Source organism: Silene latifolia, chromosome X, assembly GCF_048544455.1.
Source record: "Silene latifolia isolate original U9 population chromosome X, ASM4854445v1, whole genome shotgun sequence".
Classification (NCBI taxonomy): domain Eukaryota; kingdom Viridiplantae; phylum Streptophyta; class Magnoliopsida; order Caryophyllales; family Caryophyllaceae; genus Silene; species Silene latifolia.
The window spans coordinates 343399686-343421101 of NC_133537.1; the positions used below are offsets into that span (position 1 = coordinate 343399686).

A 21416-nucleotide genomic window follows, 5' to 3' on the forward strand; every position below is an offset into this window, starting at 1 on the left:
GTTATCCGTCTTGTAAACTTGAAACGTGGGACCAAAGCATAATATGCCCCGACAGGTTATCCGTCTTGTAAACTTAAAACGTGGGACCAAAGCATAATATGCCTCAACAGGTTATCCGTCTTATAAACTTAGTACCAGCACAGATATGAAGTGAAGGGCGGGTTCTCAAGGACAGCAACGATGGGGTCAACTGAGATTATTTTTAATCCGAGTCCACCCGCTGCTTCCAGGAATACTATATTTTATTCCTCAAAAGTCGCACCATTTACAAACGGGAAGACAACGGAAAATATAAACAAGTTCCTTTTAATATATATATAGAGATATATAAACAAGCTCCTTGAAGACACGAGTATAAATTAATGTATCGATTGAATGAATAGATGAGAAAAAAAAGAGACCATGAAATATCTATCTTACAGGTGAAGAAGAGACCCGGAAAAAAAAAAAAAAAAAAGCTGCCAAATGTTATGAAGCTACACTTCCTGCTTTCTATCAAATCAACCCCAGTCAGCAAAAGACCGCTCTTCTTCTTCGAGAAGGCATTTGGAATCCGATTTAGAAACCACAAACACAACACTGCTTGTGAGTTGTGATTGGATCGGAATCCTTTAAGGCAAGCATACATCCATCAGCCCAGCTTAGGCATATCTTATTGAATGTGTCGAATGGCTTCAGCTAAAGCCAACTTCGGTGAATTGACCTGATCTCTCTGTACTCACTCGATGGACTGTGTTTCAAAGGAACTCATATATCCTGTGGTGAAGCAACTCTGCCACGACAAAAAGATCTGTTTAACATTAGGAATTTAAGATAAACAAGGAAATTCAGTGCCCCGGGTGATCAAACTTTGATCAACGAGGTTTTACTAATTCCACTTTGGTGAATAACGTAATATATAACCTATAAAGCACCAAAGTGCAGTTGCTGAGAATCTCATGACACAGAAGGGGAAATTTCCCTAGGCGTTGCTCATATCTAGACCTGTCAAAACTCAACACGACCCGGCCGAACCGTTTTCAGGGTTACAACCCCGGGTTTTTTCGACCCGCGACCCGTTTAACCCGAAATGACCCGTTATTTTAGGGCTGAGACCCGACCCGATCGGGTCGACCTGTTGGGTCAAAGATAAATCATGAATTTTGTTAAAATATTAATATTTATTTATATATTATATTTGAAAAAATAGTTAAATTTTTTTTATTACTTAAAATTACAAACACAACCAAAAAGTCAATTTTATATAACTTTTATAATATTTAATAATAAAATTATTAAAAAAACTTTATTTTAATAATTATGTCAATATAATTAATGTGAACGTTTAATATGATTAAAATATTAATTTTAAATATGTTTTACTTTTTAAAAAAATATTTCTTTAATTAAAAAACCGTTTAAAAAAGACGTAAAAAATTATTTCTTGACCCGTATTCTGACCCAACCCGACCCGTATGACCCGATCCGTTTGACAGGTCTACTCATATCTCAGCTAACGTTTTCACAATAGCAGTTCAAAACATAATACTTTGTGGTCGGTAAACACTAAACAACATTCGAGTTCAACCAGAAACTTCTTAAAAACCAAACATGAAGTAGAAAGTCGGAGAAACATTTAAACAACAAAAAGGCTCCATAAAAGCAGATAAAGCTCGAGCATTACTCCCTCATCCTCATATATATGTTGTACCCCTGACTTTGCCAAGCTTACTAATACGGGTCTACAGGAGACAAATTCGACATAGTACCTTAACACATTTTTGGAAAGATTTATGTACAAGGTTATCCATCAAAATAAAAGGAAGACAATATAAATGGGATGGAAGTAATATTTACCGAATCAAACTCAAAAGGGAGCCTCCAAAGATTCGTCCCAAACTTCAGCACTTCCATTGGAAGCATCTTCGACGTCCTCTTCCATTGAAAGCCTAATATACTCTCTATGTGCAAAGCGATCCCATTCTGTCAATGTTGGATTCTCTCTCTCCTGATCCGAATAGATAACAAGCAAGTAAGAACATGACGCCATGACGGTATGTCTTCAACATGTAATGACAAGTAATGAATGTCATCAATTGCATACCTGGCGAATAAGGAATGGATCGCGAGTTTCAAATGCCATGAATTTATTTAGGTTAAAGAGGATATTAAATACACTTCCTGAAAGCTTATTCCCTTTCAAGTCGCGAATAGTGACGAAACTCTCGTTCTGGAAAAAGAAGCATGAAATGAGTAAAACCGATAACTGGGGATAGTCGGATAGACCAACATTATAAGTAGCAAAACATGCACAATTGCTGCAAACACAAAAAAATGCAGAACTTTGTATATTGAGAGCCTCCTAAACAAATATTACAAGGCGAGTACACTACAAAAAGATACTCCTTCCATTTCATTAATATATTCTACTTCCAACCATGACACAAGATTTCTGACCAAATTATGCCATTTACATAAGAGGCAGATATGAAAGGAATAAAACAGGAAAGGAAAAGTGATAGCTATATAAGATATGGATGTAGTACATGTATAACAACCAATAAAGTTCAAAATTAATCTCAACGAATCATGCCTTGGGATTACAACCACCCCGCTTAAATTATATGCTTCACAAAGATTGCAACATTACACAAGAATCTGATCCCATAACAGCTGACTATGCCCTGAACAATTATAAATATAATTTCGTGCGTGAAAATTATTCTAGGCATGTCATACAAGCTGATTTTAACTGATTAAAAATCTGATTTCAAACATCATTAACTTCATAAGAATCTAACTTACTACTACAGTTCTATGGACTTCTATCCAACCAGACCTTGTTTTGCAGAAGCAAAACTTATGCTAGTAAGGATATTGAAAACTAATATTGAAAACTATGGCATAACAACTGAACGCTGAATATTCACATATACTCCGTAATATATACCACCAATTTGCCCGGGTTATAGATAATTTTTAGCGGAAATAGGATTGAAGCAGTTCACAGAAGGCAAACCTCAGGTTTAATCATGTCAATAATCTGGCATAAGATATCTTCGAAAAGTACAGGCTCCTGAGCCATGCACTCCATACGATGTAACTGCTCCTCGTAGAAAAATTGCATCTCATTTCTTGTTAGAACTCCATTTCCATCTAAATCTACACACTTAAACCTGTCAATAAAACAGAAATTAATATCTGTTGGAAGACCATCATTTTCTGTCACAAACACGTCTATTGAGATGCGTACAAAGCGGTATAGGAAAGTTGCACAAACAAAGGACACTGAGACATAGTACTGACATACCAATATTCAAGACTGGGTTCTGATGATTTATCCTCCTCTGCAAGTATGAAATAAACAAAATCCTCATATCCCATCTTGCCTTCAACAGTACTGGTGAACTTTCTAGGAACCTGGAAAAACATTAGCAGTAATATCATTCACTAAAATTATAAAACGAGAAGCAATGTGCAGGATAAAGAGCAGAGATCTGACTGAATACCTGGGAAAATATTCTATCAACAATCCTGTAAGTAAGTGCGTGGTTTCCGTATCTGATTAGGTTCTCTTTGTCAATCAAAAAATCATGGTCCGAATCCAGCTCCCAGAATTTGCAGTATATCACATAGAAGTGCTCATATGAGAAGTACCTACACCGAGATAGAGACATGAAGAAAAAGCAACTTTGAGAAAGACCCATTATAAAGGCAGGCATCTGGTAATGGCACTAAAAACATACAAGGATCTACCACTGGAGCAGTAGGGCGCCTAAAAGGTTAAAATAATGCAAATTATGGGAAGCTATGTTCCTAAACATTACAGTAACGGAAATGAAATTAGCTTCTTCACAAGAACCACACTCATTCTTACAGGGTTAAATTACGACTCAAGGTAGAAAACAACTTTTGCCGTGTTCATGCTCTCAATTTTAAGGTTTCGCACATGTGCATGAAGCGCAAGGATACTGATTACTAGCGGACTTTTGAATCCAGTACCAAGTAAATTGATATAGTCCCAATGTTGCAATGCTGTTGTCAAACAAATCAAAGTTGCTAGACTTTAGGCATCCATTGCTTCGAAATCCACATATACATTTGAGATAACATCATACTACCCTCATCTCAAATTCATTGGCCCCATGGACTCTGAGGGTAAATCAATTCCAACATTAACCATTAATTCCTCTAATTATGTGGCTATACAATGTAAATATGGACAAGATTGCATTATATTGTGATTAAAAATAAAAATAAAAATAAATAAAAAAAAAGGTTCAAAGTCGACATTACTTGACCACTAAAGTCAAATGGTATAATATAAATGGGATGGATACCCATAACTACTTTTCAGTGTAGCATGACAAGTATTTTGGCAACAGTTATAACCATAAAATAATTGGAAAAGGTTGGCAACATTTGACAACTGAGGTCAATAGGGGTCGCCAAAATTAACATATTAATTACTCCTATTAAGATCAATCTGGAAAAACAAACCAACAAGGCTATAGTATAGCAAACAATAACAAAGTAGATGCTGGTGATAAGTAATAAAGAAGCTCATAACTAATGAGATGTTGTCAATGAAGGGAACAAGAATTCGTTGGTTTCTTCAGGGAAAAAAACAACTAGCTAAATCTGAGAACAGGTTCAATATTAAGAGGGAGAGTGGGAGCTCTTTACTACAAAACTGTAAATGAAACTTCCACGTCCATAGTCAGAAGCAACTTCGAGGATGACACGAAAAAAAACATGGGTGCGCAGGACAAAAAGACTATTTAGTACTATCAACTAAAATGTCTACCTCAGAACTTTGTTGATGTCCTCCTCTTCATCTGCATGTTGCATGGCACCAATCAAGTTTCCACGCTTCAGCTCCCTGAGAGTTAATTGACCGTTTCCTGCTCTATTGATGTAGTAAAATATTCTGTATATTACAGTTTCCGCTGTCAACCAAAAGAAATTTCAAAGATTGAAAAATATGTCAATAATAGGACATTAACATTAACAAAAATAAAATAAAACAGCAGATAACAAGGGCAGCATAAATAGCAAGATACTCAAAAGAAAAGACATTTGAAGCCCAATGAATGCTTGCATGATATGTTGCTTGGACTCGGTTAGAGGTATCCGACACGGGTACGTGTCCAAGTGTCGGATTCGTCCATTTTATGAAAAAAAATTCATGTTTTTGGTCTAAAATGAAGTGTCCAAGTGTCCCACCCATGTCCGAGTGTCGAGTATCCGACACGGGTACGTGAGGTAAAATGAAGAGTCCGAGCAACATTTGCATCACTAATTATCTTCAGAAAATTGGTTCCAGGGAAGATGGAGTTAATAGTGAAATGGAAATCCAGACAGTGTTTCTACTGATAAAAAAAACAAGAAACACAAGGCAGATGCTAATTCCAAAAGTGCATGCATACCATATCTCTCCTGAAACTCCGGGGTGCTCTGTAAAAATTCCAATCCAGGATGGGTTGCCAAAAGTTCTTTGAGAACAGGTTTAAAGTCATCCTACAAAAACAGCATAAGAACAATCAGCTGAGAAATTAATGCTAAGAGGGCACCCTTTAAGATTATAAAGGCTAACTAATGCCAAGCAAACAAGTTCATGATAGCTACAAAAAGTGAACACAACACACACAAAAAAAAACATTATTATACCTGTGAGAGAAACATGTGGTCTGGCTGTTTCAAGATAGTATAAATTTGCATTGCAATGTCCATCGTGAGCAAATTGCCATTGACCCAATAATCAACAAAAGCATCCCTGTGAAAGATACAACAATAACCACATCAGAGCCTTAATCCCCCCTATTGATCCCTGTGATAGATATGACCTATATACCAGCAAACTATGATGCCTACAACAAAATGTCAGGTCAGAGGGGAATGGGATGTAATGGAATTTGCCATTCAGTTCATTTCAATAAGCGAAAATTCACAGGCTTGAGCAACAGAAAAAAGCAATGCACATTAGAAACAAGGCCAAGCAAATACATATAAAAAAAAAAAATTAGGCACCCTTCACATAAGCTATTTAAAGACAAATATCGTGTATTCGTGTATGGTAAATTAAAGTCACATCCTATCTAACAATTTCAGCTCCACAAACACACAAGCAAGCAAGGACGAGCAACACAGTATATGGAAGAGCAGAACTAAGAAAGAAGATAGCTTGGCAAAAGGTCAAGCCGTACACCCTCATTTTTTTACTTACCATTTTATTCACTCCAAGTTTTCAAGAAATAGGTGAAAGTGACAATAATACCTTCATCTCACACCTCTCACCAACCATAAAACAGTCCCACAATCACACCAACACCAACTACCACCCCCCAGCACCAACCAAAGACTACTGCCATTTACAAACCACCACATGAGACCACTACCACAACACCATCCAACAGAAAACCACAACCAGCCACCCCAACACGAAACTACCAACACCAGCCACGCCAATACGAATACGAACAGACAACAACACTCGACAAACCCATCACCACCCACGAACCCATAACTACCGGTGAATTCACCACCACTCAGGAGCCAAAGACAAGCCACGAGCCCACAATCCAAACAAACGCACTAGTAGATTTGCCATGTAGAATAGCGGAATGGAGGTGGCCAACAGCATGGGTTGAGAAGCAACGTTTGAGGTGGATACGAGATAGAGGACGGTAATTATTGGTCATCGCACATGGCACGTATTGGGTGGTTGGTGGTATTGGTGGCAGTCATATGAGGGAGCTGGTTGACGTCACAAACAAAAGACTGGTGTCACAGAAGGTGGTAGATGGAGGATAAATAAATGGGTTGTAGATGAGGGTAATTTGGTAATAGGTCATCAGAGGACTTTCCAACCAGGAAAGAAAGAGAAGTGGGAAGAAAAGAAAAAATTTGTCAAAAGCGAAAAGTAGGAAGAGAAAAAAAATGGGAGGGAGTACATTGGTATAAGTTACCAATGTTCCACACGAGCAAAATAACACTTCACTTCCACATATAAAACAGAAAATTATCCAAGTAAATCCAGATATTGCATGGATTTACTACAATCTAGTGTCTAAGAACATGCATATTGCCTGAAACTTGGGTAAAATACATGTCATTATGTCTATAAGTCACAAGACTAAAAGTTGAAAAAAAGAGGCTAATATTATCCTACCTGATAAAACTAGAAAACAAGACTGACAAAAGAAATTAGAACATATGCATCCTACCAAACTCAAAAAAAACTTTAAAACTGTTACCTGGTGACAAATCCTGCTCCATTGACATCAATCTTCTGGAAGAGGACGGGATTGATAAATGAAGGCAGCTTGCAAATTTCCTTTGTGACAACCTTAAACTCTGTTACAGAAATATTATGTCAGAAGTCTCAGAACTAATCAAACCCCATTGTACTAGTAAATACTCAAATCTACACACCACTCATCTGCAAGCCCTCCATATGATCGTAAAAAATCTGATTTATTCTAAACAGACACCGTTCCTTCAATTCTTTAGCGGCTGGACGACCATTCTGAAAATAGAACTGCAAGTGCATGCTCTCAACATTAAATGCTTGTACAGATTAGAATAGCAAAGGAAACTAGGGCACAAATTAAGTACGATCGAGATCACAAGGAAATATGAGAAACTATCTACACCTGTGGTATCAGCTCTTTCACGGGCTCACTCAGCACTTTAAGAGGACTTCCAAGGGAAGAAGGCCCAGTCTTCGGTTTCACGACACGAGGAGATCCTGATGAACTTCTTGGTGAAAGGGGAGGCGCACTCCCAGCAGGAAACATTGAAGGAATAGCGTTGGTAGCAGCAGCATTTGTACAGGAAGCATTCCCAGAGACGTTTAAATTATTCCCTGCCTTTGCATCATTGACTAATGATTTAACCTGGATACACAGCTTTTTACATGTTAAAAGCAACACAATTCACAACATTTAAGTCATTTCGACATAATCATTGAATATAAGTTTCAAGACTAAAGATGGTATGCTCAATATAGTAACAAATCAGCAATTTCACTAGGAAATCAAAATTGTACATGCATACAAAAAGTAGATACACTAAATTTCACATTCTCCCCAAATCGATTCAGTGGTCACAATTAGAAAAAGGTTAAGCAACTCATTGAGTCAGGGGCTAGAAACAACTATCTTATTCTTTCAAGTTTGAGTACAGCTGGCAAATCTTCAAGAACCATAACTCTCCTTAAAAGGAGCCTATCTACATCACAAAATAGCTTTTCTGGCCATTCAATAGTCAGTGACAACTTTTTTAATGCCATTATGTACAGTCCAGGTAAAAAAATAGACAGATCCAAACCAGAGAGATTTAAACCAACATTCAAAGTATAATACAACCGTTGTTCATGGTGATAATCAGATAATGTGATATTACTGAAGCAAGACACCTTCGAGGCTCACGGAAAAAGTGACACAACTGATGAGGCGGGTATACAATTTTTTACTCAATGCATTCATCAGATTCTTCTGAGAACTGAGGGCACTTTGGACTACAACATTATGACACACCCCAGACCAATTGAGTAAGGTATTAAAGCATGGTCTGAACAAGAACTAAAAATCAGTGGCTGCACCCTGATCTCGGTTTCGCGTCATTGAATATGCAAGATTTAAACTTCTATAGATCTTTGTTCCTGATTAGAAGATAGTTATCATCCATGTCTAGAATACTATCTAGAGCTGACAGCTTAATGACTATAATACAACCCCAGCCATCATACTCCATCCAGAATCAAAATCCAGCAGTCTCAAGAACAAAACTAAAACTTGGCAGCCTGCATATCAGCGATTCATTTATTCAAAGATACCTGAGATTCTACTAGTTTAAGATAACTTAATGACTATTGAATACAACCCCAGCCATCAAACTCCATCCAGAATCAAAATCCAGCAGTCTCAAGTACAAAAATAAAACTCGACAGTCTGAATATCAGCTATTCATTTATTCAAAGATGCCTGAAATTCTAGTAGTTTAAGATAACCTAGTACTTGTGCAAGGAGGATAAGGAAAAAAAAAGTATCGATAGGAATTAGGATGTCCACTTCTAAAACAGCACCAAAATTGCAGCCCATATCAATCAAGGAAGCAGCGTAACAATCCTAGCGTAAGAACATATGATGATTAACCTTTAAAAAGCACAGCAACCAACACCATTTTATTACCAGATCAGAGGGACAAACGCCAAAAACTCGAAAATAAAGAAATTCGCTGCTCCAAACAATTTTTTTCTATGTATGTGTTCCCTACTTGAGTTGGACATGATAATTTTTTAGCATCCTCGTAAGTAAAGAAGGGAATAGAATAAAGCACAACTGCCATGTCAGCCGTCTTAAACAGCAAGGATTGTTCTACGTAATCGGAGTGGGATATTGTCTAAAGTGTCTCTACAACTCAAAACACCCTGTTAATCAGAATTTAAGTCGCTACGGTTCATATAGAAACAAATCAAGCTGAAACTACAATATTATAGAAAGAACTATGCCACGGAGGCAACAATTAATAAATTCCATTAAATAGCCCGGTAGATAAACAACCTCATAATCCAAAAAACATTCCTTTCCAACAATGTCATATTAATATTACCCTAACCTGAATTTATTTAGCATAATCACCAATTCACCATTCCTAGAAACAGAATTCATAATTAGGCGGGAAATCACAAATATTACCCTAATCCCAAGTTTATTGAAAAAACAATCATCAGCCCTACAAACAGATATTTCGCAACATCGCGGGAAATCACGAATATAACAGCTTTACAAGATCCTCACCCCCTCCTAGTTAAACTCAGGTTTACTCCTTTAAACTATAATCAAATACTCACTACTGCTGAATGAGCAAAACCACACCCGACGGGCGACACCACAACCATACAAACCGGCCACCACAACGCACAATTCAAGTAGAAGAATATCATATCCAATTACACTAAACTAATCATAACTACTCCAATCAACTTTAGCAACACCTTTTCCGTCAGGTAACCGTGAAACCCGCTGCAAATGCTACCACGTACCATCATTCACTACTCATCACATTCCAGGTTCTACCCACCTGATCCCCAACCCTATAAAACTACAAGTCTACAACCCTGAACTCTGCCACTTATTAACATACAACTAACCACCAAAACACACAAAACCGACGTAAACAACAGAAAAAACATCAATTCCATGAAAAAGCAATATAAAACCATAACAAATGAGCAGTGTATATGAAACAAAAACCGCGATATAAGAGAAAAGAGGGAGGTATACCAGCCGATTAGTATCCGGAAGCGATAACCACTGTTCAAATAGTTCTTGCGCAATGTAAGGATTAGATTTTAGCGCCAAAGGTGAAATTTCTGATAATTGCAACATTTCTGCGTCTAAACACGACAAATCTCCATTGAAATCCATATCCATTATTCAAATTCAAATTCAATCCACAAATTTCCGCCCAAATTAATTCAAATAAACAATTGAAAACAATAACAAACAGTTACGGTTACAATTACAATTACGAATAACAAACATGCAACCAATTATGAAACCCTAATTGGTTAATTAAAGAAGATGAATATAAATTAAAGATGTTCGGAAGCGGATGATATAGAAAAAGAGATCGATTGAATCAATCGATCGATCACGCGCGATTTGCAGGATTTTAGGGTTTCGAATTGGGGATGGAGGGAGGAGAGAGATGACACTGTATATTATGAAAATGAAATTTTTTTATTTATACATAGATTTATAAGGACGAACAACTGAACAAGGTATGTTTCGAACCATTAATCTTGTTTAAGACCGTCTTAACGGGTAAACTTAACCGTATAAATGTAATGACATAGTTCAAGTCACGGAAAATGGTAATGTAACCGTGTTAAAACTTATGAGGGATAACTGGGGTTTTGCCCCTCTTATGCACCCAAAAAAAAAAAAAATTATGAGGAATAACTTTAACGATTTTCGGATTAAATGGTGAACTTTAGAAATGGTCATTTTTTGATTCAATTTTTTTGGACAAAACCTGATGATATACACCAAATCACCAATCCACCGAGAAAAAGGAAATGGTGAACTTTAGAGAGTTTTTTTTTTTTTTTTTTTTAAAGAGTTGGCATAGTATGTTATAAATTTTCGAGTAATGTTCCTTAGCTAGTAATGTAGACTTTATTTTTTCGTTAGAAGTATCCTCTTAAAAATGTGAGTTTATCTTGTAATAATATAGGTATACTTTAGAGAGTTTGTCTTATTTTCCTTTTAATAATAACATTAATCAAATGAGAGTTTATTTATGGCTGTCTAATTGTATAGTATGGGTACTTTATAGAGTTGGCACAATATATTGCAAGGCTGAATTGTGTTCGTTAGCTAATGTAGGATTCAACTTGGTGAAGATACTTCGTAAAATGAGCTAACACATATTATTTCATGTTGCCCTCGGCGATAAATATTAAGTTGGCGAGTATAATGTAGCATTAATAATAGCTACTCAAATTAGATAAGAAGTATTTCAATCTTACTATAATTGAATTGAAAAAATTATAAGAACAACGCATTAAAGGATCAACAATTATGTTCATGTAATGTATTACTGGGTGGTAGAAATAAGAGAGTGGAAATAGATGTTTTCCAATAAACATGGTAGAATCTTTTTTCGTCATAGAGAATCAAAATTCTTTGGTGATCTACAAATTACTATGGATGATGATTTAATGATAGCAAATTCAACCCAAAATGTATTCCGTAATTGTTTGACGAGAAGAGTATAACAGTCTGTATGACTAATAGTGTCACAAATAATAAACAAAGTGAATAAATGAACTGAGGTAAAATTACCTTACAAATATGATTGCGTGACTCATGTGTCAAAAGTTCAAAACTACCATATGCGCCTATCAGTGAAAGTCTAAAACTCGTTTCTCCTTTTCCAATTGTGCGTGTAGCCCGTAATTATTTGAGAGGTTAAAATTAAAGAGCACTTATGATTGAAAGCTACAACTCCTTGAAATGTGACTTGCCAATTCAACCTTTCAATTTACAAGGCTTACTATTTACATATTGTTTCATCCATGTTAAGCAACAAACTTTTTTCAACTTGTATGGTTCCATATTACTGAATCCATTTTTGAAATAATGGTCAAAAATAAAATATTTGTCGTTTTGGGTCGGTTTTGAAAATATTTGTCAAAATGGTGTCCACGTAGGCTCGGGATTTCTAGACCCGAAACACGCCACTACTAATGGCGTGTTTTGTGAAGGAAACACGCCATTAGTAGTGGCGTGTCTTTACAATAATTTTTTTCCGCAACTGACTAAACTTAAAAAAAAAAAAAAAAAAAAAAAAAAAAAATTACAAAGACACGCAATTAGGGGTGGCGTGTTTCCACTCCGAAACCCGCCATTCCCAATGGCGTGTTTGTTTTAGTCCATTTTTTAATGAAGTTTCTTTCCGTACTCATTATAAACACGCCATTGGTAGTGGCGTGTTTTAGGTCCAGAAATCCCGAGCCTACGTGGACACCATTTTGACAAATATTTTCAAAACCAACCCAAAACAACAAATATTTTATTTTTGACCATTATTTCAAAAATGGACTCCATATTACTCCAGTCATGGAATATAAAGCAAGCAACTAAATTTCAAGCTACCTGATTGGCATCTTTGGCAAAGCTAAATTTCAACATAAGGAAGTCTTTAACTTTAAATTTTCATAGAATTACAATGTTTTCAAAAAAAAAAAAAAAAAAGTTTTCGAAGTCCGAATCACAACTTTTATTGTCAATAAATAATATGTTTCAAATTCGAATATTGTTCATCATCTCATTGACATAAAAGCTCCAATTCATGGATTATACAATCAGTTGTACTTAGGGATGTCAATGGATCGGGTTCGGGTCGGGTGGAGCCTCATCCGTCATCCATCCGTCTTTTTAAAATCTCATCCAACCCGTCCGTCATCCGTGAAACCTATCATCCGTTATCCATCATCCATGGATGAAACGGTTGGATCGGGTGATAAATGGATGTTGTGTATTTATAGGTTTCAAGTTACAAAAAGTGATGATTTTTTATTCTATACAAAAAAAATGTTAGATAATTATTTTAGTTTAACTTTCTAATGGGTAGTTTCACAAAATATATATTTTGAGAGTAGAAAAATTTGAAAATTTGAAAATTTTGTATCTTAATAATGTATTACTTCCTCCATTCAACTCCACTCTACCTATTTCACTTTTGTACACTATTCACAATTGTGTATTCAATTTCGATTTTCTCTCGATACGTAAGTGGAAATATATTCATGTGGGATCTTGTTTGATTCGTCTTTACGAGTACATTAAAAATATCTAACTTTTATAATTTTTACACATACGTAGCTAATGATATTTAGCGCGTAAAACACGCTTTGGCAAACGTGAAAAAAGAAAGTGGTAGAGTGGAGTTGAATGGAGGAAGTATATGTTAAAAAAAATTAAGTAAAAAGTAATTAAATCGGGTGATGGATGGATGGCGGGTGAAATTTCTTCATCCAACCCATCCGTCGTCCGTCATCCGTTCCATCCGTCATCCATCCATCATCCATGTAAGTCGGGTTTTCATCTGTTTTTTAAAATCGGATGGATCGGTTTTTGATCGGGTGCGGGTGAAGTTGACATCCTTAGTTGTACGGTGTAGAATCTGAGCTTTATGATAAAATATCCGAGCTTTATGTTAAATAATATGAGCTTTATTAGAAAGTATTGAACTCATCCATTTACATTAAAAACATAAACTTTGAATTAGTTCAGAAAAAAATACATATAAGCTCGAATTCTTATACCTTGGTTGTACAAAGCTCTCCTAGGCATTAAAATGGAATTATGATGTCGATGAACATTACGTTTCAAACCTAAATCACGACCTTTATTGTATAAAGCATCAACTCAGTGCGAGTCAGGAGGTAGAGTTGCTCAAAACCTTCCTCTATTAAGGGGTACCGACCTTTGTTCAGGAGCGATTAAGGCCTGTTAGCTCGTTCTGTTAGCACTTAGAGACGCCAATGGAGCCGGTGTGTGCCTTCAGTCTGTTTTTGGGCACCTGTGAAAAAGAGGCCATCGACTCACCCACAAGTAAAAATAATCGAATATACAATATATTTTCCAATTTTCGAAGATTACCACTTTACTTTACTTCGTCTCAAACTCACAAACCCATACCCACAAATAATTTTTTTTATCAAAAACCGACTCATATTCAAATCAAATCCGCATTTAATCACACCTTTAACAAAAGACTAAACTAAACAAAAAGAGAGGAAAAAAGACAATGCCTCCCTAATTTTCTCCCCACCTCTCTATCCACCTGTATCCTGTTATCTACCCTTCTGTTTCAATTTGTCCTAAAAATTTTCTGGCATTCTCGTTATTTGCCCAACAACAACAAAAAAAAATCAGACTTTTTTCATGTAATCATGTATTAATTTGGTTTATTCTGTTGTTAATTTTTCTGGGTTTATTTTAATTTGTACCTAGATTATTGAGTTAATTTCTGGGATTTTCAAATTATGGTAGTTGAGGTGTACATTTCTGGGCAATTTCCACATTTTCCCCAAATTTGTTATAATCTAGTTGATGATTATGATTATGTGTAATTTATGTTATTTTTAGTTTTGTAGTTAAAATTCTGGGTTATGTTTGATGCAAAGATCATAACTTTATCATAAAGTTTGCATCTTTATTAATCTGGGTATGTTAGGTTTGATTAATTGGGAATTTTGCATTGAAGGAAATAAATATTTTGGTGATTTGATTGTGTTTTTGGGTGGATTTAGTTGATCCACTATTTGGGTATTGTTTGAAAATGAAGAATTAAGAATAGAAATAGAAAATGTGAGGGATTGAAAGGCATTTATTTATTATAATTTCGACGAATAAATATCGGTGAAGAAACCTCGTTGTTTTCGGGTTAATAGAAGAATATTAGAGAGGGAATTTTGGTTGTTTTACATGGTTATGGATCTTGTTGTTGGTGGAAAGTATAAGTTGGGGAGGAAGATTGGGAGTGGTTCTTTTGGTGAGCTTCATCTAGGTATGATACTGCATTTTCTACAGTTGCATTCGGTTTTACTATCGCCTTTTCGACAAAGACCTTTCCATTTGACTCTACCAGACGATATTTGATTATACTTTTGTATGCAGATATGATTATATGAATTAGTTTTGTTGTTTGCTCCCTCCGTCCCAATCATCTGTTTACTATGTTTTATTATGTGCGAGAGGTATCTTAATCAAAGGTAAATAAATGATTGGGACGGAGGCAGTATTTGTTTTTTTGAAAGGTTTTTTCATAGCCATGTAAATATTTTAGTTTCATATCGTAGTTTTCCACAATTTATATTATATTCATGGCTAAAGTTATAAACTTTTGATCCTAAAAAGTCAAATGGGAAGGTAATTGTGAAACGGGGTGTATATTTGTTGTGTGGAGTCGTTTGGGTGCGGATGATCAATATTATGCTGAAGCCATATGTTTTATGTGATTTGTAAATTGAATTAGGGATCAATATAACGAATGGAGAGGAAGTTGCTGTCAAGTTGGTACGTGTTCTTTTTTCTTTTTGTTGCATGATGGTATTTCTGTTGATTCATATTGCATAATGAGTGTTGTATGTCACCGGCTCGCTTGTGAGATGGACCAAAATCCTTGTGTATCCCTCCTTTAATTATAGGGTTAATGGATCAACTTCACGAGTAAGACCATCTCATATAAGTTTATGTGAAAATCGCAACTGTGTATGCTCAATGCTAATTACTGTTGTCTGCTGATTAATCACTGTGACTATCTCCCCGTCCCTACTGCAAAATTTGTATAAAGTGGTGGTTGTTGGATAAATGATGACGTCTTGTAGCTTCATGAATCCATCAATTCTCTATAGTAATTTTATTAGTTTGGGGTGAGCTTAGGCCAACTCGTATGTGTAGTTGTTGATGTCTTTGAATTCCAAGTTATTAGATTCTATTCATCAGGAATTACACTTTCTGCTAGTATTAGCCCCTGTTCACTAACGAGGCCCTCTAACCATGTTTTATTTCACTGTCCTCGTGCATCAATAAATTAGTGTACTATGTAAGACTGGAGGTGGTCTTATGAAATCTTCATAATCATTAGTGTGCTTCAGCATGAATGCATCGCAAAGGTGCTTTGACTGTGACAGTGAATTAAAGACGAAAATTTATTTCCTGAAGCCAGAAAGAGTTGCTTTTCTTTTTTTCTGCGTGATTTAGTTAACAGTTCATTTTTCTATGCATGAAAGAGTCGCTGTTAAACATGTTGCATTCTAACCTCAGGAGTCGGTGAAAACAAGGCATCCACAACTTCATTATGAATCCAAATTGTACATGCTTCTTCAAGGAGGAAGTAAGTGATTGTCCATCTTTTTGTGCTTTATCATGGATGCTTGATCCGTTAGAACGCTACTTCAACCCAACAACACTAGTATATGCGATATGCCTCAAAGCCTCTTGTCTCGACCATGACCAGAGGACAAGCATATGTCCTGACCTCTATCTTACCTTCAGTAATAATCTCGTGCGAAATTTCATTGCAACTGCTACTTACCAATCTAAGATCATTACGTTAAAATCTGAACAAATATCTTATTACGATTACTTTGGATTTGTTTTTGAAGCCGGGGTTCCGCATGTAAAATATTTTGGAGTTGAGGGCGAGTACAATGTTATGGTGATTGATCTCCTTGGGCCCAGCCTGGAAGACCTATTTAATTACTGCAACCGAAAGTTCTCTTTGAAGACAGTGTTGATGCTCGCGGATCAGTTAGTAAGTACATGTCTGTCCTTGTGTGGCAAAGTAATGTTGTTTTCTATGGTTGATTAATTTTCCATTTTATTTTAGATTACCAGAGTTGAATACATGCACTCGAAAGGTTTTCTACATCGTGATATAAAACCTGACAATTTTCTGATGGGCTTGGGGCGCAAGGCCAATCAGGTTTGTTTGTTCCTCCATATTCTCCTGCTTTTAGCCGTAATGCATGACAGTGTTCTTGAGTCTGACCTCCATTTATGAGCATTACGTGCAAATGGGTATGACTGTTCTAGAATTTTGTTCATTGTCTGAAAAAAGATATTAGACACTAAGGCCTCCGATAGCCACTGTAAACATAGGTGTTTATTAAGTTTCGTTTATGGAATTTGGTGTTTTACTACCCTGCAACCAAGATGTGACATAAAATGTTAATCTGGAAATATTGCAAGAGAATCGAGGGTTTAAGGTCGCTGCATGACAGACTTTGTGCCATGAAGAGAAGGGGCTGTAAAGAGCGGGGTAGACACCATAATTTCTTAAAACAAGCTAGGTCTAGTTTTATCGTAAACATTGGTTCACACATCGTGTAATTACGAAGGGAGTATATCAGCATATTCGTATATGTTATCTTGAGTCAGCTCAATGCATTTTATTGAGGTTTCAGTATCCTTGATGCTATTAAGTTTTGACACCTGCTAACACTGACATTTGTCTCAAAGAGTGAAGTTGCATAAACAGACAAATAGATTAAATGATTTAAATCCATGATACGATCACAGTTTCAACCTCATCTATCAAACATTTGTTTTGGGTCTTGCGCCTGAAATCCTGATTTTATCTGATGGATCTTTATGAGACTGTTTTTTTAGTTTCTCTCAAATGTTTGATAGATGTAGTTGGAAACTAAATACACGGTATGAAATTAACCAGGAAGGAGTCTAAACTTTTTTGTATTTCAACTTTACTCTTCGCTGATCGACATCATTGTCTTGAGTAAATAAGATTTTCTCTGAGTGTTTCAATAGGGTTTAGAAATTAATGTCTTAGTCTATGTGACTGGCATAATGTTGATATTTATGCATTGTATAACACATAGCATTTGGTGTATTGTAGGTGTACGTAATTGATTTTGGCCTTGCAAAAAAATTCAGGGATCTTCAGACACATAAACATATACCATATAGGTATGTCACTATAGCTTATTGCTGCCTTATAGTTCTCGGAATGTGATTGCTATATTTTTTAGGGTTAGGTTGTCTATTTCATCTCGATTTCTTTTTGCAGGGAGAACAAAAATCTCACTGGAACTGCCCGGTATGCCAGTGTCAACACTCACCTTGGCATAGGTAGTGAAACGCTTCTTATATCTCCCCCCCTTTGTTATTTTTCTTCAGAAAGTCTTAATGACTGATGCAATTTGGCTGGCTGATTTATTCACAGAACAAAGTCGAAGAGATGATCTGGAGTCTATTGGTTACGTGCTCATGTATTTTCTGAGAGGAAGGTTATAATCAACTTCAAACTTGTGCTTTCGTTTCCAGTTACTTTTGAGACGTTATATGTGCTTGTAAGAATCTACTGACTTCCGGATGCGTTTTGTGTTGTTCTGTTGGTTCAGTCTTCCATGGCAAGGATTGAAGGCGGGGACTAAGAAACAAAAGTACGACAAGATCAGTGAGAAGAAGATGCTGACTCCTATTGAGGTCTTATTCTTTGTACCTTTGGGCAAACTGTTATATGCACCTATTTCGTTGCATTTACCTAACAGTTTGTTTGTTGTCAAGCACAAATCTTACTTTCATCTGTTTTTTCCTGTTTTTCGTTGTACAGCCATTTTAACTGCTAAATTGTATGAAATACCGCATATTGCTGACAGGTTCTTTGCAAGTCATATCCAACAGAGTTCACATCATACTTTCATTATTGCCGGTCACTGCGATTTGAAGACAGGCCCGATTATTCGTACTTGAAGAGGCTTTTCCGAGACTTGTTTATTAGAGAAGGTGCATTTTTATTTTGCTTTTTGCGACACTTTTAATGTAATTTGATGTTTAGTGATGCTTTGATAATAAATTCTGAAGTCTGCTCACTCTGCTCGTTATGTTGAGTTTATGTGCATCTTACGCCCCATTGTCATGTACAAGGTTAGTATTGAGTTGCTTGCCAAACACAGTGACTGAGTTAGCTCAATCGAGTATAGTCTGTATAAGTAACGTTTGATAAACTGCTAGAAATGATGTATTTAAAAAAAGAAAACATTTGACTTCCTGTTAAAGCCGCAACGTATTGTTTGTATACTCATTTAACTGGGATGAGTGACATTCAGTTGATTGTTCATGGCCTGTCTTGTCCATCGGACCTGGCCCATCTGACCTGTTCTTTTTCGGGGCATGGATGTCTTAGTAAATTTTTTCCCCTTTCAATCATTTATATTTATACTAAGAGTGGATTGAGCGTACACCCGCCAAATTAAAAGGGCGGGTATGTAGTACATCAAGAAAAGCTCATGGACAACCCCCATAAACTCCAATCTTTTTCTGTTGTTCCCTCAGCGTCACGGTCTTACTACAGCACCTTTTGGCAGTCAATTATTGCTTAAGCCATATTATCAACGACTTGCAGTCTATTATGATTTTTAATGCGTCCCACATCACCTTCATATCTCATCCATTGGAGAAAAATCTGAAAAGCAACCGAACTTATATGAAAGTGGCTCTCTTTACACATGTTTGTTCTCAGGAGGCAGGATATGCTGCTGACGGTTATCTTGTGAAGTCTGATTGATAGTCTTTGACTTGGATGACATGCAGGCTATCAGTTTGATTACGTTTTTGACTGGACCATACTAAAGTACCCCCAGCTTGATGCCAGTTCAAGATCAAAGGTTAGTTCTCGCTTCATACTTTCTAACACAATTTCCGATTTTTGAATTCCATAAAAACACGCTTTTTTATGTTTCACTCCAGGCACCTGCAGGAAAATCAGGTGGGAATGCTGGACCGTCTGAGAACAAGCACGCAGGTACATTCTGCAGAAAATATTGCCCACTGAACTGACTTTTGATTAACGTCCTTGCTTTCTTTGGTCAATTTTTCTGATATAATTGGATGTGCTTCGGTCATAGGAAAAGAGCCTCGTGATAAACTTTCTGGGGCTGCAGCTGCTGAAGCCATTTCAAGGAGACACACTTCGGCCTATGCACGACCTGGTGATTCATCGAGACAAAGGTCATCCCAGGCTGTAATTTCCTCCAAGGATTTGGTATTTGACTTGTTATCCGTTACCTTTTCATTTCATCATTTAAAAATTGTTCGTTGGATTGGCACTACATTTTGTATGCTTTTGGATTTTGGATGGAGCGGGGATACTTCTCGGATCTGATGATAGATCTGTGGACTCCGAATCTAAAATCTTTTGTGCTTTATCTCCAATTTGCTTTTAAAAAAAAAAATTCTTGGCAAACTTTACTGTGTGCTGAGGATGTAAGATTGGAAAAGAAACTCCGTAAATGATTTGATGTTCTATCTTATTGGCAGCCTGATTCTCTGAGAGGCAGCCAGGTATCTGCGGGCCCGAGCAGCACATCAAGGAGGGCAGTTGCTTCAACTAGCAGGCCCAGCTCTTCGAATGCGCCCAGTGAACGGTCCAATCGCATGGCGCTGGGCAGTAGTGGCCGCCTGTCGACCAGTCATAGACACAAAACTGGTTCTGAGCCCAGCAGGTTGGGAACCCCTTCTTGCCCTCCTACAAAAAAAGGCGCTCTAGATGATGCTGTCCGAAGCTTTGAGTTCCTTTCAATTGGAAGAGAAAAGGCCAGGAAATGACAAATTTAGACATTATATCTGTCGTCTCACTACCCTCATGATCGAAACTCAGCATCTTCCTTTTGAGGTTGTCCAGAAATCTCAGACACTATTTTATCGGCTTTTCTCAGTACCCATTGATCTAAAAAACGGAGTCCGCAAAATACCTTCAAATGTAAACCACGCAGGTCTATGGTTTTATCTTCACATCTGGTTACTATGTAATAGCCTTTGAATGTACAATAATCACACTATAGATTTCTCGCGAAACCGATGAAATAATTAAGCTAAAATGAGAAGTGTTGTTCTTTTGTCATTACAAAGTACAAACAAGTTGTTGTCAATTGATGCAAATCTTGATATAATTTTGAAACTTGTAATGTCTGATTCTTTGTATCTATCGATGAGGTCTTTAGATGAACGAGCTTTCAAAAATTCACAAATTATTCTCATTTAACCTAATATGTTGTCGAAAACATACATCAATTACATTGTTGTATGGTTTAATTAAACCAAACTAAACCGTAGAGCATGAATACTAGAGACGACTATAAAATACTCGGTAGATATAATCAATAAGAGGAAAACGTTCATGTCTAAGGGCTAAAAATTCACAACTTTTTCTTATTTTAAATAACTAGTGTAGATCCCGCGTAAATGCGCGGTAAACATAGGCCTTTTAATTTTTAGTGTATTATTTATAGATTTTAGATTTATATCTCGCGAATTTTTATAAAAAATAACTAATATTGAAATTAATCACAAAAATTGAATAATTCCATGAATTGTGTTTTTTATGAAATATTTTAA

At 36.3% G+C, this 21416-nt stretch overlaps 2 protein-coding genes across 2 annotated transcripts; one reads left to right on the forward strand and one right to left on the reverse strand.

Moving 5' to 3' along the window:
- Positions 1 to 290: 290 nt before the first annotated feature.
- On the reverse strand, positions 291 to 10757 carry LOC141619674 (serine/threonine protein phosphatase 2A regulatory subunit B''beta-like). Its single transcript, XM_074436690.1, has 13 exons — positions 10269 to 10757; positions 7635 to 7877; positions 7414 to 7519; positions 7236 to 7335; positions 5650 to 5755; positions 5409 to 5499; positions 4787 to 4928; positions 3489 to 3636; positions 3290 to 3399; positions 2999 to 3155; positions 2084 to 2209; positions 1837 to 1987; positions 291 to 772 (listed from the first exon to the last, which is right to left on the reverse strand). Exons 1-12 carry the CDS (start codon positions 10416 to 10418, stop codon positions 1847 to 1849), a joined length of 1620 nt encoding a protein of 539 aa, XP_074292791.1. The 5' UTR covers positions 10419 to 10757; the 3' UTR covers positions 291 to 772; positions 1837 to 1846.
- Positions 10758 to 14245: 3488 nt separating this feature from the next.
- Positions 14246 to 21004, forward strand: LOC141619676 (uncharacterized). The gene is made up of 14 exons (XM_074436692.1): positions 14246 to 15066; positions 15535 to 15575; positions 16326 to 16395; positions 16667 to 16815; positions 16891 to 16986; positions 17917 to 17987; positions 18088 to 18149; positions 18244 to 18307; positions 18422 to 18506; positions 18680 to 18806; positions 19614 to 19687; positions 19770 to 19824; positions 19928 to 20064; positions 20340 to 21004. Exons 1-14 carry the CDS (start codon positions 14985 to 14987, stop codon positions 20625 to 20627), a joined length of 1401 nt encoding a protein of 466 aa, XP_074292793.1. The 5' UTR covers positions 14246 to 14984; the 3' UTR covers positions 20628 to 21004.
- The last annotated feature ends 412 nt before the right edge of the window (positions 21005 to 21416 follow it).

Bases quoted from the DNA above. Each gene is read 5' to 3' on its own strand.
- LOC141619674 (XM_074436690.1), bottom strand. From the start codon at position 10,418: ATGGATATGGATTTCAATGGAGATTTGTCGTGTTTAGACGCAGAAATG. The intron at 3,637-4,786 runs GTAGACATTTTA...ATCTCGGTGTAG, and splicing joins GACATCAACAAAGTTCTGAG to GTACTTCTCATATGAGCACT. The intron at 1,988-2,083 runs GTATGCAATTGA...TATTCGGATCAG, and splicing joins ATCCATTCCTTATTCGCCAG to GAGAGAGAGAATCCAACATT.
- LOC141619676 (XM_074436692.1), top strand. From the start codon at position 14,985: ATGGTTATGGATCTTGTTGTTGGTGGAAAGTATAAGTTGGGGAGGAAG. The intron at 15,067-15,534 runs GTATGATACTGC...AAATTGAATTAG, and splicing joins TTTTGGTGAGCTTCATCTAG to GGATCAATATAACGAATGGA. The intron at 15,576-16,325 runs GTACGTGTTCTT...TTCTAACCTCAG, and splicing joins AGGAAGTTGCTGTCAAGTTG to GAGTCGGTGAAAACAAGGCA.